The 17,936-nt window shown below is 54.8% G+C and overlaps 1 protein-coding gene across 1 annotated transcript in view; it reads right to left on the bottom strand.

Annotated features, from left to right (window-relative positions):
- Nucleotides 1–17,343, bottom strand: part of IGF1R (insulin like growth factor 1 receptor) — a 139,965-nt gene extending 122,622 nt beyond the window's left edge. The window contains exon 1 of the mRNA XM_056124864.1: nucleotides 16,993–17,343. Within this exon, the coding sequence (XP_055980839.1) occupies nucleotides 16,993–17,083 (91 nt within the window). The 5' untranslated portion in view covers nucleotides 17,084–17,343. The remainder of the gene's footprint in view (nucleotides 1–16,992) is intronic.
- Between the last annotated feature and the right edge of the window lie 593 nt (nucleotides 17,344–17,936).

Raw genomic sequence — 17,936 nt, 5'->3', positions numbered from 1 at the left:
GAGAGAAACAGAGAGAGAGAGAGAGAGGAGGACAGGGGAGTGAGAGAGTGAGAAAGAGAGAGAGAAAAGACAGAAAGAGAGAGGGAAAGGGGAGAGAGGTGGGGGAGAGGGGAGTGGGAGAGAGGAGAGAGGAGAAAAAGGAGATAAAAGAGAGGAGAGTGAAAGAGAGAGACAGAGACAGACAGAGACAGAGACAGACAGAGACAGCGAGAAAGGAAGAAAGGCTGATTGAAGAACAAGTTTGAGCCACAAGATAGGAAGGGATCTGGGGGCTCACACAGGGTCTGGGCTACCCACGGCCTTAACAAGACCCAATGATGAGTGACCTTGAGAGTGGGCAAGATAGCAGACCCTCAGCATTACTCACTGAGGAACGTTCTCTCTTATCTCTCTCTTGAAATTTGGGGGTTCTTTCGTTTCCCCCTCCCCCCTTTTATTTGAGAGAGTGGGTGTGGAAGAGTTCAAATGTTAACACATCTTGAAGAAGAAATTCATGTTCTCACAAGCTTCCCCAATGTTCATTTCTTCCTTCTATCTACACCTTCCCTCTATTTTTCTGGCCAACTCCTATTCACGCCTCAAAACCCAATTCTGACATAATGTCATATGGAAACCTTCATCTCATCAACAAGCACAAGGTTTCTTGGATTACACAACAGTTCCCTCTGGATCCCCCCTTACCAGGGAGCTCCTAGCTCCCCCAAACCCACCCACCCCCCATAGTTCTCCAGTGGCTGAACATTTAGCCACTCACCCTGTGTGGCGTAAGACCTGAGTCACAACCTCCCTGGGTGCTGAGTGGGGAGATAACAGACACCTTCCCTCCAACATCCCCCATACTGGAGGGCAGCCCCCCCAAAAAGGGCTGAAAGGAAAACAATGTTCTAACGAACAGGACAGATCTCCAGTCACTGGAGGGGTGTTTTCCGTGTCAGTGCAAACACACGAGGCATGTGAAGCTTTGTGTGTTCCCGTGTGGATGAGGCCATGTTGACACTGTGTATGTACACTGATCTCGCGGCCCAGCCACCTCACACATTCCGTAACCCACGGCAACCAGAAGGACTAGGGGCCGGTGCACAGAGACGGAATGTGACCCGCGGCTGCCCCAGTGCCCATAGTTCTGAGAACGCTTCACACTGCAAGGCATGAGCTCAAAAGCCCCTGGCCTGGAATTCTGGGGACACTGAGGCAGGGCTACAAGGTGACAGGAAACTTCAGAGACGGGTAAACTGAGGTTTCAGAGAAACAGACAGCACCCCAGGAATGAAGCTACATGTCCCCCCAAAGGCCTGGAACGGGGCCACCACATGGGCAGACAGAGCCCTGGGCTCAGGCTTCAAGCCGGTCTGTAGCCGCAATACTTAGGCTGGGTCTGCACTAATGGGGAGATGAGATGAAAAGGGCCAGAAGGAAAGGGAAGGGGAAAGGGGGTGGGGTGAGGAAAGAAAGAAAGAACCAGAGAGAGTGGGTAAGACATTTGCCTTCCACGAGGCCACCCCACGTCTGATCCCGGCATCCCAGATGATCCCAGCACCGCCAGGAGTGATTCCTGAGTGCAGAGCCAGGAGTAAGTCCTGAAGTCAGGGTGGCCCAAAAACCAAGAAAGAAAAAAGGCTGGAGACTGTTACTGTAGAGTAGAATGAAACATCGCCTCTCACCACCAAGGCAGTTAAAGGAGCAACCAGAAGAAACAGTTGCAACGCAGAGATCACAGGGCAGAAGAAAATGCCTCTAACTAGAAACATCTGCACTCATCTGTTAAGACCCCCCAGGGCCCTTTAACTACAGTGAAAATGGGGGAAAATAAAGAACCCGTCTTTTCTCTGAGGGTGCAGGGTGCGGGGATTGGACCACACCCAGCGATGCTCCTGGCAGGGCTCAGGGAACCATATGGGATACCAGGGAATGGCCCCAGGTCAGCTGCCTTCGAGGCAAGTGCCCCACCCACTGTGCTCTCTCTGGGCCCCCTAAACTTCTTATTTCCCACCCAAAGAAACCCTGGGAGCAGGGCAACATCCAGATTGTTTAGAAACTCTATCGTTATCTCTTTAGAGTATGATTTTTGCCACCAAACCATGGCCAAAATGCTTATAACATTTAGTGGACATAGCACAATACTGGGAATCATCAGCTGAAAGAAATATATGAGACTGCAGTTCTCATAGTGAAGGTGAACATAAGAAAAAGTAAAAAAAAAAAAACTGGGGCTGGAGCAATAGCACAGCGGGTAGGGTGTTTGCCTTGCAAGCAGCCGACCCCGGTTCAATTCCCACCATCCCATATGGTCTGAGCACCGCCAGGAGTGATTCCTGAGTGCATGAGCCAGGAGTAACCCCTGAGCATTGCCGAGTATGACCCAAAAAGAAAAAAAAAGTAAAAAACTACCAGTATACTGAGTGTGACACCCAGTTAGTTCATTTTCAACTCTGTGCAGGTAACACACTTACAAGGTGGGGTACGGTGGAAAGAGACCTGGGAAAAATACAAAAGCTGAGCACAAAGTGGGGGTGCAGAGGGGGGTGCAGGGGGGTTATCTTGCACACAGCCCACCTAGTTTGATTCCCAGCGCCCCATATGGTCCCTCGAACCCCACCACGAGTGATTCCTGAGCTCAGACTTTAGAGTAACCTCGAGCAATGCCAGATGTGGCTCCCCCCCCCCCAAAAAAAATAACTAACAAAAATATAACAAAGGGCGACTTCAGATCCAATGGACTGGGGGCCGGAGTGATAGTATAGTGGTGAGGGCATTTCCCTTGCATGTGGTCAACCTGGGTTCAATCCCCGGCATCCCTTAGGGTCCCTTGAGCACCGCCAGGAGTAATTCCTGACTGCAAAGCCTGGAGTAAGCCCTGAGCATTGCCATATGTGCCCCCCCCCAAAAAAAGAGAGGGATAAAGAGAAAGAGGGGGAAGAGAAGAGAGAGGGAGAGGAGAAAGAGAAGGAAAGAGAAAGAGATGGATAGAGGAGAAAGAGGGAGAAGGAAAGAGAAAGGGAGGGAGAGAAGAGAGAGGCAGGGGGGAGAGAGGAAGAAGAGAGGGAGAGAAAGGAGAAAGGAAGAGAGAGGAGAAAGGAAGAGAGAGGAGAAAGGAAGAGAGAGGAGAGAGAGGAGAGAGGGAGAGAGAGGAGAAAGAGAGAGGCAGCGCCTACCAGCCCCGCACTTATGGCCAGCCTGCAATGCTGGCTCTTACAAGCCCGTCTCCAAGACCAGGAATTTCAGAAATCTCAGCATTCTGCATGATTTTCTGAACTTTGAAAGCGCTACCATGACCCAAAGCCCTGGGTCCCGCCTGCCCCACCCGCTGGGAGCACTGGGCCCTTGAAGGTCGGTGGGCACTCACCCCTGCAAATGAGGATGCCCTGTCCCCCACCCCGTAAACGAGGTTTCACCCCCGCACCCAGGGATCCACAGACCAGGCTGCTCGGGAGAAGGGGTGAGTGAGTGAATGCTGTCACCTGCTGCCTACCCCCTACCATGCTTTGGCTATCTGCCTCCATCTCCTTGTTACAGCCTCCAACCTCTCCACACAGCCCAGCATGGACCCAGAATAGTGGCCACCTTGAACTCCAGGGCGGAGCCTGAGCCCAGGGGATAAGGCCGCATGACCACTCTTCAATTTGAGGGGGGACTCTGGGGGTTCATCCCCTAGCCCCTCACAGGGCTGAGTCCCAGAAGGGGGGGTGTGGGGGATCCCCAGGTCTGACTCATGTGCCCAAGTGGCCAGCTCTCCCACTCTATCCACCAGCCACTGAACTAGGAGCCACAGGAATGACCCCGAAGGCTCTGGGAGGGGCAGGGAAGGCAGAAATGCAACCCCCCTCCCTGAGCAGAAAGGGGCGGGGGAGCGCCAGGAAGCTGCCGGCTGGCAGGTGCTCCCAGCAGTGCCACCAGCTCCCCTTCTGGGCCTCCAGAATAAACAGGAAGGCTGGATGGAGCCACTCATGGTGCTACACCGGGCTCAGCTCCTCACAGTAACTGGGGTGCTCGTGGGCAATCCAGAACCACCTCCCTCAGCCCCTAGGAGCTCCCGGCCTCCCCTCCAGCCGGCAGGTTTACAAAGAGGGTTTCTGCACTGAAGCCCCCCAGCTCCGACCCCTAGTGCAGGGCTGAGCAAGGAGAAATGAGAATTTCTGGGAGTTCCCGAGTGGGAAGTGGCTACAGGTGATTTTTCATTTTATTTTTATTTATTTATTACTCCACAGTCTAGTTATGAGCTGAGTTGTTCGGTGCGTTAGAACTTCACTTTGAAGCTCTGCCCTCAGCCCTAGATCTCAGATGATTCTACCTGTCACCCCCCGAGCACCATTCAATCCCCTCCCACCCACCTTGTCCATTTCCCACTCTCTTCTCCCCTTTCTGACTTGATGCCCACTGGGTGATTTTTTTTCTAGGGTCTCATCATGTTCTGTTTGGGTTTTGGGGTCACACCCAGCAATGCTCAGGGATTACTCCTGGCAGTGCTTGGAATGCTGGGGATTGAACCCAGGTCTGCCTCATGCAAGGCAAACGCCCTCCCCAGTGTCCTATCACCCAGGTTGGTGCAACTGGTCAATATTTGTCTTTCTCTCTCTTGTTAACACAAATTTTGTATTTTTTATTGCCTTTTGAGGGCATGACAAGAACAAGATACCTTCCGTGAGCTAGCTACGTTCAGCTTAGATTGGGAGAAGGGAAACAAGTTATTTTTCCTTCCTCTACTAAATGCCCCCAAATTAAAACACTGAAAAAAAAAGAGAAAAAGAAAAGGAAAAAAGTGCCCACCACAAAGACAGGCTGGGGACTTTGGTGGCGGGAAGTGGACTCTGGTAAAGAGACTGGTGTTGGAACATTATGTGTCTAAAACCCAAACGTGAATAACTTTGTAATATGTGTGATGCAATTAAAAAAAAAAAAACCAAACCCTGAATGAACACTGGCGAATTTCCACTTTAGTATTATTCAACTTCCGAAATTGCATCAGCAGGCTGGTTTTCCTTGTGGTCAAACAGCTTTTCGGTCTTAGATGATTTCTCTCAGTCCCTCTGGTCTTGCTCCATGAGACCTGATTCGCTTTACCCGCTGAATTTAAAAGCACCTTCTGGGTCCCCTCCACCTCCTCTTAGCTGCTTTCCTCCACCTTACAGCTACTTTAAGAGAAAGTCCCTAAGAGGGGGCTGGAGTGATAGCAAAGCAGGTAGGGCATTTTCCTTGCATGCAGCTGGCCCAGGTAGGAGTCCCAGCATTCCCATATGGTCCCCCGAGCACTGCCAGGAGTAATTCCTGAGTGCCTGAGCCAGGAGTAACCCCTGTACATCACGAGGTATGACCCAAAAAGCAAAAAAAAAAGTCCCTAAGAGACTCAGTTCCCAGTCCGTGACTTCAGGGAACTGGAGTGGCCAGGTTTGGCGATACCAACAGTGCTCCAAACTGACAAGGAACTTTAAAAAGATCTTTAAAATGGGCCCAGGGTGTTGGAGTCCCTGCTGGTAAAGCTCCGAAACCAATTGGACCAGCTGAATTGCAAGAACGGACAGGGGGTGACCGAGTGGAACGGGGGGGGGGGGGGTTGCATTTCCCAAATAAATTAATAATTGGCATAATAACCCACCATGGCCGGGTTTGGAATGTGGGAGAGGTAGACACCTATGGAATCTAGACAAATAACTGATTGGCCGTAATAGAATCTAGACACAGAACTGACTGGCCACAGTGATGGAATCCAGATCAGGAAGTTTATTTCTGCTTATATCAATCTTTGCCATGTAATCAATGATCTAACCTTTCTTCCCCCACTGACCACCTGCCCTGTCCTTCAGGTGTCGCATTCCATTTGCCCCTGTCTAATCACTGTTGATCCTGCATTAAACTTGTCTCCAGTGCCATCACTATAGTCTTGGTGTACTGGAATCAGCTCCCTGTACCCAGGTCACCAGACACTGCCAGACAGCATCACAGGCTCAGAGTTCAACAGTATCCTGACCATGAGAAACCTCTCAGGGCACATAACTCCATCGAGAGGGACTAGATGTGTGGGTCTGTCACCCTCCCCACAAGAATCTGAGGGTCCCCATCACCAGAAGCAGCCAGAGTCATAATCCCATAACTGGCCATCTTTCTTTCCTTCATGGCGGGGGAGGGGGGGCGGTCACCTGGTCTTAAGGGGCCCTAGGTGCTGCCAGAGAGAGACCAGCAGGACAGGAGCAAGGGCGCCCCAAAGCTCAGAGCCCCCCTCCAACCTGGCTCCATGCAGTCCAGCTCGGAATTACACACCTCCCCAGGGAACACTGTCCTGCCCCTCCCTTCCACCCCCACCCCCCATCTGGGGGAGTGAGGGGGAGGGGGAGAGACAGGGGCTTCAAAGGGTAACGAAGCACAGGCCAGCCTGGCCTAGGGCAGATGAAAGGGTGCAGGGCTGGCCTGTCCCTGCCTGCACACCCACCCCCAGGCACTCACTGCTCTGCCCCGCGGCACTGTGCCAGGCTCCACCGCCAGTGTTTACCCGCCGCCTGCTCCAGGTACGGGGGGGGGGGGGGGGGGTGCAAGCAGGTGGTTCAACTTCACCTTCCCTTGTCTTGAATCCAGATGCCAGACCCAAGTATCCTATACCCACCCCAGCCCGCAGAGCCACACAAAGGAAAGCGGTGCGTGCCGGTTCCCCAATATTCTGTGGGTGCCAGATTTGGGTTCCAGTGCTAGAGGGATGGTATAGGGTAGGAAGGCGGGGGGAGCAGAGTCCTGGCAGGAATGAGTCATGAGCACAGAGCTAGGAGTCCGCTCTGAGCACTGCCTGGCATGGGTCCCCCCTCCCCAAACAAACAAGACCCAGACTTGGGGTCCAACAGGGGACAGCCAGGCAGAAAGGGGCAGAATGAGGCTCACTGTGGGTCAATGTCAACTGGGGACACGAGGTCCTTGGAGAGACCCCTCACCCGTTCCAAATGGGGACACCCAAAGGTCTGCATGGCCCCCCACAGGGGCCTCTGCCTGCACAGATGGTCTCACCTGTGGCTGGAGAGTGGTGGGGCCCAAGGCCATCCCCGACACAAGACTGCTTAGTCTATACTCGGGGGCCACGCCCAGCAGTGCTCTGGCTAACTGGTTCTGTGCTCAGGGATCACTGGGGGGAGGGACTCAGGGGACCCTATGGGGTGCCAGGGTCAGCCATGGGTGAGGCAAGTGCCCTCCCCGCTGTTCTTTCACTCAGGCCTCCAATGGTGGATAAGAAAAGATGAAGGGAGACCCCAATTTCCCAAGCCTGAGAACCCCCACCTCCTAGCCAAGAGAGCTGCTAGTGTTAGCATTTCCACTGGAAAAGGGCAAAGGGAAAAGTGTAAGACACAGACAAGAATGGAAACAACGCAGGGGAGGGGTGGGCAGAGACAAGGAACCCCCGTCTTAACCTCTTAACCGTGCGCACCTGCCTGGAGGTCACACAGGGCAACAAGGAGCGCTGGAGTCGATGAGAGTCAGGCGGAGGAAGCCTATTTTACTTTGCGCTTCCAAACAAATGGGTGAATAGAATGACGGATAAAATAAATCAGTAAGGGCGATCAGTGAGTACTCTAGGATTTTGACCTACGTAAATAAGAAAATCAAAATCATTTACATGGATGGTTTATAAAATATAAAAATATTTTTAAAATGCCTATTCTCATTTACACATATACGTTTTCAACGCTGGAATCCAAAGCAAATTATATCGCATTTTATTTTACACTTGGATCTCCTAATGGTAATGATTCTACCTGTCAGTTCCTAAAGTTTTGTTGGAATAAGCAATAGAAAGTACATTTGTTATGTTCCAAAGGGGGCAGGTTGGGATTGGGAGGGAAACTGGGCATACTGGTGGAGGGACGGTCACACTGGGGGGTGTTAGAACAGTTAATGCTTGAAACAGCTGTACGTGAACAACTTTGTAAATCGATGTTTTCAATAGAAAGCAATTAAAAAAACAAAATAATGGGTAATCTAAAATGCTTATCTCAAAAGAAATATAGGAGAGATTTTCATTTATAAAGTTCTATTTCTTTAAAAGAAACCTTCAATCCTTCACTCTACCAGGCAAGCACGCCAGAAATCCCTCCACTAAAGATGGGACCAGGCAGCCTGGCACGGCAGAACCTTAATCCCACCCCTGCCCCTGTGTGTCCACAGAAGCCTGCAGACTCAAGATTTTCCTGCAATCGAAATCATTTACATGGATGGTTTATAAAATATATAAACCAGGAGCCAAGACAGAAAGCAAAATCAAGGAACAGGTGTAAAGTTGGGGGGTGGGGGGGGAGGTTCCCCGGCATCTTGGGAGTCTCACAGAAGAGGCTGCAGTTCCCCGTCGGCCACTAGAGGGCACTTCGGCTTTAATGCGTCCGGCAAGGCACACCCTGGAGGCTCGACAACTGACAAATGACCAGACCGGGGTAGAAACGGAAGGTAAACTGCAGGGGCTGGCCGCTGTTGACTGGAGTCAAGGTGAAATCACGCCCGCTGTGTGCCACAAGATGCAACCCGATATTAAATAAGCGCTGAGCAGAGGGTGGTATTAACAGAGCGCATTTACTGAGCACCTACTACGTGCTGGATCTGGGGTGCATGTATAAGACAAGGGCGTCCTCCAAGTCTGATCCTGCCCCAAGAACTTTCTTATTCAAGGCTGCGAGACCCTTAGCAATCAACTCAAGCTGATGCCTCGTCCATGCCAGCCTCTGCTGTGAGAAGTTGATGCCAGCAGAAGCCATTCATGTCCTCTTTCTGGAAAGGAGGGTCTTTAAGATGCTGGCACTGACTTGGCAATTTGTAGAAACTCGCCAAACATGCAAAGGTGAGCCACCAGTGGCACAGGGGTCAATGTGTGAGCATGGCAATGTCCAGGGAAGAAAACCAGGGCACAGTTCTTCCCGGAAGGTGTGGAGGCTGGGAAGTTGGGGGGCACACCTGGGTCTTTGTCACCACAGGGCCTCCTTACAGGACCTTGGTACAGGTAGGTCCAAGACAAGGCAAACGGACTGGCAGGGCAGGAGAGATGGTACAGCAAGTAGGGCGTTTGCCTTGCACTGGTGACCAGGGTTCAATTTCTGATGTCCCATATGATCCCCTGAACACAGCCAGGAGTAATGCCTGAGTGCAGAGCCAGGAGTAAGTAAGCCCTGTACACCACCAGGTGTGGCCCCCCCCAAAAAAAACACAAAAAACGGGGGCCACAGCAATAGTACAGCAGGGAGGGCATTTGCCTTGCACATGGCAGACCCAGCTTTGATCGCTGGCAAATGACCAGACACAGGCAGAGTCCCACAGGGTTCCCCAAGCATTGCTAGGCTTGGTTCAAGCCCTTGCCGCCCCAAAGTTCAATCAAATCAATCAGGCAATAGGACCCAGGAGGGTCCCAGTGATCAGGGACTTCCACATCCAAAGCCCTGCAAGCTTGGTCTTTTTCTGGGTGCCCAAAAGTGGGGAGAGGGCCAAGGGGCAGGGACACTGGTCCCTCGGAGCACAAGAACCACACACACTCACAGCGGCTGTAACCATAAGGCACAGCTAGGTTTAAGGAAATCACTTACCGCCTGCAGGGTCGGGGGGGCCCTGGGCCTCCCTCTCTGCTCTCTGGCCCGGCTGTTTCTCTGCTTCCTCTGCATGTTTTGCAACCCAGAATGCCGCTCACCCACCTGGTTCCAATCTGGGCGAAGCGCAGACACCGGCTCGCTGCTCGGCTGTGGGTGGCCACAGGTGAGTTCACCGCAGCTGACCCAGCTGAGAGAAGCGACTCCAACTCACCCCTGCAGTTCCCCTCGCTTAGAATGCCCAACCCTCCTCTCCCCGCAGCCCCTACCAGGGCCGGAGGAGCTTGCAGGGATCAATACCCTGGGCCACTCTTTCCAGTCCAGCTCTCGAAAACGTGCATGTCCCACACAAATGAGAAACTTCGAAAGAAGGATGTGAGCACCAGTGACCTCAAAGCTGATGCAAAGGGTCATCCCCAAGTACATATTCGACACCCAAACCTAGAGGTGCTGAAAAACCCCAAATATGGCTGATCCTCTGAACTATCCCCCCCACCCCCACCCCCGCATCCTCTTATGCTGAGAAAATGGCAACTTACATTTCATCATCATTGACGAATTTTGTTACCTAATTGCTTTTGGGGTTTGTTTTTGTTTTTTTAATTTAGGTGCCATCCAGGGATGCTCAGGGCTTACTCCTGGCTCTGTGCTCAGGGATCATTCCTGGTGGGGGTCTAGGAGACCATATGGGGTGCGAGTGATTGAACCCAGCTGGCTGTGTGCAAGGCCAGTGTACTCCGCACTAGACCATCTCCCCAGACTGTGTAATTATATTTTATCACTGAAGTAGATGCCCATCTTATTAAGGGAAGAAGAGAGAAAAGAAAATTTCGATTTCCCAGGTTGGAGAGATAGTACGGGGGGAAGGCGCTTGCCTTACATGGGGCCAACCCAGGTTTGATCCCTGGCACTCCATACGGTTTTCAAAGCCCCACCCAGAGTGATCCCTGAGTGCAGAGCCAGAAATGAGCCCTGAGCACTGCCAGATGTGGCCCCAAAACTCAAAACAAACTAATTTCTCCCAAATAACTTTCTGGTCTGGTAAGAGAATTTTGGTGGGGGTGGGGGTGTATTTGTTCAGGGCGGGGGTGCGGGGGGGCAGATCCAAGGCCTTGCACTGCCAGGGATCAAACGCACCAATGTGCCTTAACCCCCTGGGCAGCTCTCTGGCCCTTTAAAACTACCAAAAAGACTTTCAAGCTCATGTACTGTAGGTAAACAAAGGCAGGAGATTCCGGTACCAAGGGCTGCCTAGACAGTGTCCCCAGAAGGCTGATCCACAAACTGTTTCAGAGAAACCACCATGGGCCTCAAAACCGCCCAGCCCTCCTTCAAGGGGCAACGCTCACCCAGAGCTGTCCCTCAACACGCACAAGGGATGAGGCGGTCCTGAGCCCCCCATTCTCTCTTCCCGCACATAAATGAAGAGCATGAGACTGGTGCAAGTGACCACAGCATGAGCAGAAAAGCCACAGAGATGTCCCCAGCCCGCGAAGGACCTCCAAGCAGCAAACACTTGGCAGGAAAAGGCCAGGAACACGCTGCTAATTGGTGTCTTCCTTTGAGCCCTCTGATAAGGAGCACCAGTGGGTTGCTTTGGTTTCCTTTGGTTCTGGGGCCACACAGGGATGTGCTCAGGGCTCACTCCCGGCCGTGCTGGGGCTCAAACCTAGGTCAGTCAAGCGCAAGGCAAGCGCTCTGAGCCCTGTACTATCTCTCTGGCTCTCCACGATGAGTTTCCTAAGACTCAAGCCCAACTCCTTAGATTGTATTTACTGAGATGAGAGAAAATCTTGGGGGAGGGGGGCGGGAAGGGGTGCTGGGGAGGAGAGGAGGTAAATTAAGGAATTCTCCCTGCAGGACCACCTCATAATTTCCTCCCCAGGGTGAAAATGCATTTCCTAAATGGCACCTTAAAAATCAAAGCCCTTGCTCTGAGCTAGAGCGCCCCTCCCCCAACTTGGCCTCCCCCCAAGACCAAAGAGAGTGATGCAAAGAAACTTCAAGGTGAGGAGAAAGCTCACCCACTGGGATAGCGACACCCCCCCTCTGTTTGGAAAACACCCAAGACACCCCTCCCCCCATCATGTCTCTAGGTCTCCTGGGATGCTTGTCACATCACCCACCCTGGGACAACTGAACCCTCCCAAGCCCCTCATGTATGCCAAACCCAAATTTTACACATCACCTTTATCTGGGACCACACCCCATTTTCCAGGGGAAGGGTCTGGACCTCCCCCCTCCTCCTGATTCATTCTGCAAGCCTCCCCCACACCCCGTGTGGAGGTGTGGAGTGTGGAGGTGCTGCAGGGGTCTCACAGGTGGGACAAAGAGCAGGAAAGGCATGGGGGGGGTGCTCAGAGCACTTGTCAGCACTGGCCAGCAACCCGAGGGAGTTGGGAGGTGTCAAGGGGCGCCAACTATGGTGCCGCCACCACCCCTTTGGGACCTGTCTGCTTTGCCATCAGATAAAAGGTCACCCCTGATCCTTCCCTCCTCCCCCCCCCCCCCAGCCCTCACACTTTGGACACAGGCCACCTTTTGTGGCGCTCGGCATGAAGGCTGGGGAAGGCTCTTGGGAGTTTCCAGTGTCGGGGGAAGTGCAGAGACCTAGACCGGAGTCAGCTGCACAGCCTTGCTAGGGGGCCAGCGACCTCCCGGGACCCACAGGGGACAAGCACCCCAATTGGGGGGGGGGCTGAAAACAGCTTCTCACACATGCACGATTTGAGCATACTTGTTAGAGTGCTAGGGGCCGTGGAGATAGGACAAGTGTGAAGATCAGCTCACATGGTCCCCTGAGCCCCACCAGGAGTGATTCCTTGCACCCCACCAGGAGTTGTCCTTGAACACCACAGGGGGTACTCCCCAAAACAACAACCCGAAGAGCCCTGGACCATGGAGATGACAGGTGATGGTCTGCTGGGACCTGCAGGCAGTATCGCTGACCCGGGCAGCTGCCTCTCCCTGGTCCGGCTCAGCCCTTTAAAGGACAGGTTGTCTGGGAAGGATCAGCATTTTCAAGCCCCTCTGTCTCTGGCAGCCAGGAGGCTCTGACGGGCCCCAGGGACAAAAGCAAATTCCTCTGGGTAGGGCAGGCACGTGACGCGGGCGCCGGATCCAACAGGTGGCCCCAAGGTGCTGGCAAGCCCTGGTGGCGTCTCTCACACATTCTTACAAAACCAACCAGACCGAAAAGGAAATTAGGGTCTGAGGATTCGGGAAAATTCAGCTGGGACAAGGAAAAGTGATACCAACGTGACTCCTGTCTGTGCATTATCAGGCCACAAGCAGGGGACAGGACGGTTTTATTTGGAGGCCTGGCACCCCAAAAACCTGAAATGTGTGTAAATTGCACCTCTTCTCTGTACGTGAGAGGTATAGAAGAGGTTCAGGTAAATGTAGATAAAGGTCCAAAGGGTTAAAACAAATACGCCTCTCCTGGATTCAGGGCTCTTCTGTCCCTCAACTTTAATTATTAAACAAACAACCGAAAAAAAAAGCCAAGCCTAGAAAATACCACAATATTCTATAGAGCAAACTGTTATTTGTCCTGCAACGAGTGAAGGAAAAAAAAAGGTAGCAGAGGCAAAATTAAAACGAATAACACATTCTCCATGAAGGACTAATATAGCACTATATGTGTGTGTGTGTGTGTGTCTTAATTTTTTTTAAGGGAGAGTGAAAATTCTTTACCATCTTAAGACTTTCTTTTCTGGAAAACATATGTAAGGGGAAATGGAAACACAAAAACTCATCTAGACTTTAATCTCGGAAAGATCAATTTGCTCTCATTCGGTGGGCTATAAGCCTGTCACCAACCGACCTGTTCCAACATTTGTGTTCTTTTTTTTTTTTTTAAATTCCAGCCCCGGGAACCGTTGCCGCAGCCCCTGTCTGCCTCCCTTCCCTGCGTCCGCACTGCCCTCGTGGCAGAGCGCGTCCCCCCAACTCCCCGTGTTTAAGCCTCCCCGTGCCTAGCTGTGGTTTTGGAAGTCACCCGCCAGACTCCAGAGAGACTGAGGCACGGGTACAAACTGACTTCTAAGTTCAAGGCGACAGAGAGCATTCTTTCCAAGTTCCATGCATAAAAGAAGAAAAAAAAAAAGCCCCAAGCACCCCCAAACCAAAGCCACTTTTCTAGGGATCGCAGACAGTCAACACTAATGGATACAGTCCGCCTTGTGCCTCCAAGCAGTACGCTCTAATTTTAGAAAGAAACGGGTACCCACTAACAGAAACTTCACCTCTTCTTCTCACCCACCCTTATGCAAAAACCACCTCCTTCCCGGCCCCTGATGGACTCATGGAGTTTTACGCCTCCTGCTTCAAAATGGACACATCACCTCCTTCCCGGAGTTCAGCACACAGGCCTCTCAGCTTTGCATGCTGACCCACGCCCTGGCCCTCTCGGAAGGACTCTGACTCCCCTCACCAACTCCCAAGATCTAGAAAATAATTCAAATTTTATCAGTTGGTACTACCCAAGCCACTGGAAGTAAGACAAGTACCTATTTTTTTTCCCTGCTGTAAAATAAACCAAGACTATGCGTGGAGGGAAAATGGAAGGTTCCGTGACCCCCCCCCCCCCCAGATAACCAGAAGGGAGGGATTTTTTTGTTGTTGTTTTTTTTTTTTTTTTTTTTTTTTGGTGGGGGGCGAGGGATGAGGGCTACAACTGGCTGTTCAGGGCTTCTTCCAGCCCCACACTCTGGGATCACTCCTAGCTATGTTGGTAGAACAAAGAGAAGTTATTTGGGTTGTTGTTTTTTGATTTTTTTGGGGGGGGAGTTCTTTGAGGGGTATTGAGTGACACACTGGGGTGCTCAGGGCTTACTCCCAACCCTACACTCCGGGTTCACTCCTGGCTGTGCTGGGAGACCAGAGTGGGTGCTGGGGATGGAAGCCAGGGTGGCCTCCAGTAAGGCAAACGCCTTTCCTATCTGTGCTATCTCTCCAGCCCCAGAGGGAGGTTTTCAGAGCCTGAAGAGAAGCAAAACAAAGCCCTCGACACTTTTCCTCCAGCTCCTAACTCTCTGACCTCCAGAGAATCAAACTTCAACATTTTCTATGCAAAAGATGGAAGGAGAGAAAGAAGGGGGGGAAAAATCCACCACTAGCCCCCCCCACAACTGCCACGCAAACACAGCCGGGCCCCAACACCGCCCCAGAGTTCCTCAGGCAGGAAGAAAATGTGGGATGGGATTGAGGCCGCCATCCCAGCCAAGTGGTCTTGGCCACGTCCACGAAGGAGACACCATTTGCAACTGAGAACTTCATCAGGGCGGGGCGGCCGTTACAGTCAGACTTGACCAACGCCAGGGAGTGGGGCAAATTCTGCATGGCCACCAGCTTTTCAGGAACCCGCCAGTCCCAAAAGACGGTGGAGTAAGAGCAAGCTAGCTGGTCATGCCCCATTTGGCCAGAAAGTTTTCCCCTGGGGGCCCCAACAAGAAGGCACCCTATTTTTTTTTAATGTCCGACTCCCTCTCTGCCCTCATCAGCTCCACAGCTCTGGAGCCCACCAACACTTAATGGGAAAGAGTAAAATTAAGAGGAACAACAGAACGTGGAGTCGCTTGCAGCCATCAAGTGGCTGAACACTCCTCACCGTCTTCCAAACTAGGTTTAGCTAGAGGTGGGGGCTGCAAATCCTGTTCATGTGCCCCCCCAACCATCCCCTTGCCCCCCAGACATTAGTCTGGGTAAGCCCAGAAGAGAAGCGAAAGGAGGGCTGGGGGAGAAAACCAAAACAAAACAAAACAATCCTCCTTTCTCCCAGCCCAGCGCTCTCCAAGTTCAACACACAAAGAACAGGACGGCTCCGAGGTGGGGGACGCGCGCCGCTACACGCGCATTCCAGCCCAATCCGTCGGGCACGCGGGACCCCAGACAATTTTTTTTTATCATTATGAAAAGATTTGCTTCTGTAAACGGTCTTTCTGCAGCGCCCCGGGGACGGGCCCCCACTCCAGGCTCCGTCGTGATTTTTCCGAGTGAGTTGGCACCACCTGCCCGCACACCCCGGGCAAACGTTACTCACGGTCCGCCCTCCCCGTTCCCGCCCCGGGTCTCTGGCTGCCTACAAACTTTCGTGGGTTCCTATTATCCTCCCAGTGCGAACACACGGGGGGGTCACAGTGGGGTGTTTTGGGGAGACGCGGGACACCCCGGTTCAGCGCCTCCTCCCTCCCGACGCCCCGGGGCGGGGAGTGCGCGCTCCCTCGTGGCACCCCCACCCCGGGGCCCGACTCCAACAAGAACAAAACAAAAGCGATCAGACTGAGGGGTGGCGGGGGTGGGGGGAGGCAGGCGCGCTCGGGGCGACGTCGCTTCTGGACGCGGTACCAAGGAGGTGCGGGCCGGTGAGAAGAGCGCGCGCGCCCCAGTTCGGCCGCGGGTCCCGGGACCCGACTGTGCGCTCGCCAAGCACCCTCCTTTCTCACTTCGCGCCGCCGCAGCCCCTGGCGAACGACCCCCCGAGCCAGCGAGGGGCTCCCCGAGCGGCCAGGCAGCAGCGGCGACACTCCCGCGTCGGGAGCACGTGCGTGGCCTGGCACCTCGGGCGCCCACCGCGCACCCACGCCCGCACCCTCGCAGGCGGCCCCCCATCCCCGGTCCGCACTGGCCAGGCAGACGGTCCAAGATAGGGTGGTAACTGGGGTAAAGTCCCAAGACCCTCTAAACTGGGGAACCCTAAACTTGGCCCCCTAGCCTTGTACTTTCCCACAGACTTCGGGACAAGGGGGGCCCTCGGTTAATTCCAAAAGGTGCGCTCTCCGGATTCCCCAGGCCACACAAAGCAGCTCTGGAGTCCCGGGCAAAGTAACTCAGATATGGCAAAAGCGAAGAGGGCAAAGCCAAGCACCCCAAAAGTCCTGTGGCGCGTGGGGGTGGGGGGTGCGCGACGCCAGTAGGGCGGCCAGAAGATGCGCGCGCCCGCGGGGTGGGGGGGTGGAGTGGGGGGGAACTGTAAACGTGTCCTGGGGCTCGGGCCTTGAGGCCGGGGCGCCGCCCCTTCGAAGACAATTCGCACCTCGGGCCGCGAGGCGCCTCACCACCACGCACCTAACCAGCCCCAAGAGCTGCGAAGGCTGCGCGCGTCCGCGGGGAACTGTCCCCACCGTCTGCGCCCAGACAGGGGTCCCTCCCTTGGTGTCCCCGACCCCCACGCCCCGGGAGAGAGGTGCAAACTTCCCCGACGGTGGCCCCGACCGCCAAGGAGGGAAGGCGACAAACACCCCCTCCCCTCTCCGAAGCTCCCTGCGCGCACCGAGGGGTGGGGGTACCCCGGTCCGCGGAGCTCCGAACCAACCCACCCCGAGAGCCTCCCACCTCCCCAGGGTCTGGACGGCCCCGCCGCTCCCGAGCGTCGAGGACCCCTCGGGTGGCGCACCCCGGGCGAAGCCCCCCTCGGAAGAAAAGTTCCCGCAGAGGCCGCGGGCACCACACTCACTTTCTCCCGTCGTCGGCCAGAGCGAGAGCGCGGCGCAGAGAAACAGGAGCCCCCACGCCGAGGTCCAGGGCACTCCGATGCCAGACTTCATTCCTTTGCTTTGGGACGCAACTGCCCTTTCTCCGAAAAATAAAAAATAATAGGAAAAGGAAGGGGGGGTAAAAAAAAAAGTCTCGCACTCGGTCCGGGGTCCGCCCTCCAGCCAGACCCAGGGCGCCGGCGCCGCGGCTCCGAAGGCGGCGCGGACGGCGGGAGGGGCGCGGGGCGGCCGCTCAGCTCCGGCAGCCGCTGCGCAGAGCTCGGCGGACTGGGGCACCCGAGGCGCGTCGGGGCGGGCTGTCAGCGTCGTCGGCCTCCATTTTCAAGCCCGGGGGGGGGGGGGGGGCGGTGGGGGGCGGCCCCAAAAAGGGGGGTGGTGGGTGGGCCAGCCCAGCCCCGTCCAGCCAAGGGACGAGCGAGCCGCTCCCGGGTCGAGGAGGAGGAGGGAGGGGGGGAGGCGGGGGGCGGCAATGCGACGCCCCAACCCCGGCGGCGGGAGGGCGCGACGCAGTTGGCACGGTCGGCCCCCGAAGTCCGGGTGGCGGGCGAGGCCGGCGAGGGGCCGGAATGCGGAGTAGAAATGAATGAGCGGCTACTCCTCCTCCTCCACCTCCTCCTCCTCCTCCACCTCCTCCTCCTCCTCCTCCACCTCCTCCTCCTCCTCGGACTCCCTCACCGCCGCCGCCGTGAGCTCCTTCCCGAATCCAGGACACACACAAAGCTCCGGGCCGCCCCGCACTCCCGCCGTCCCGCACCGGCTCCGCGCGCGGGGGCTCGGCTGAAGGTCAAAGTCGGGGCGTGCGGCGCGTCGGGGGGCGACCCCCGCACGGCCGGGGCGTGGAGGGCCGGGGCAGCGGGGCCGAGGGGCTGCCAGCGCCAGGCACGGGCGCGCCGCCGAGGGCAGG

Source organism: Sorex fumeus, unplaced genomic scaffold (assembly GCF_029834395.1).
Source record: "Sorex fumeus unplaced genomic scaffold, SorFum_2.1 ptg000051l, whole genome shotgun sequence".
Classification (NCBI taxonomy): domain Eukaryota; kingdom Metazoa; phylum Chordata; class Mammalia; order Eulipotyphla; family Soricidae; genus Sorex; species Sorex fumeus.
Note: the sequence above shows the minus strand (reverse complement) of the source record. Positions and strands in the feature narration are given on the sequence as shown.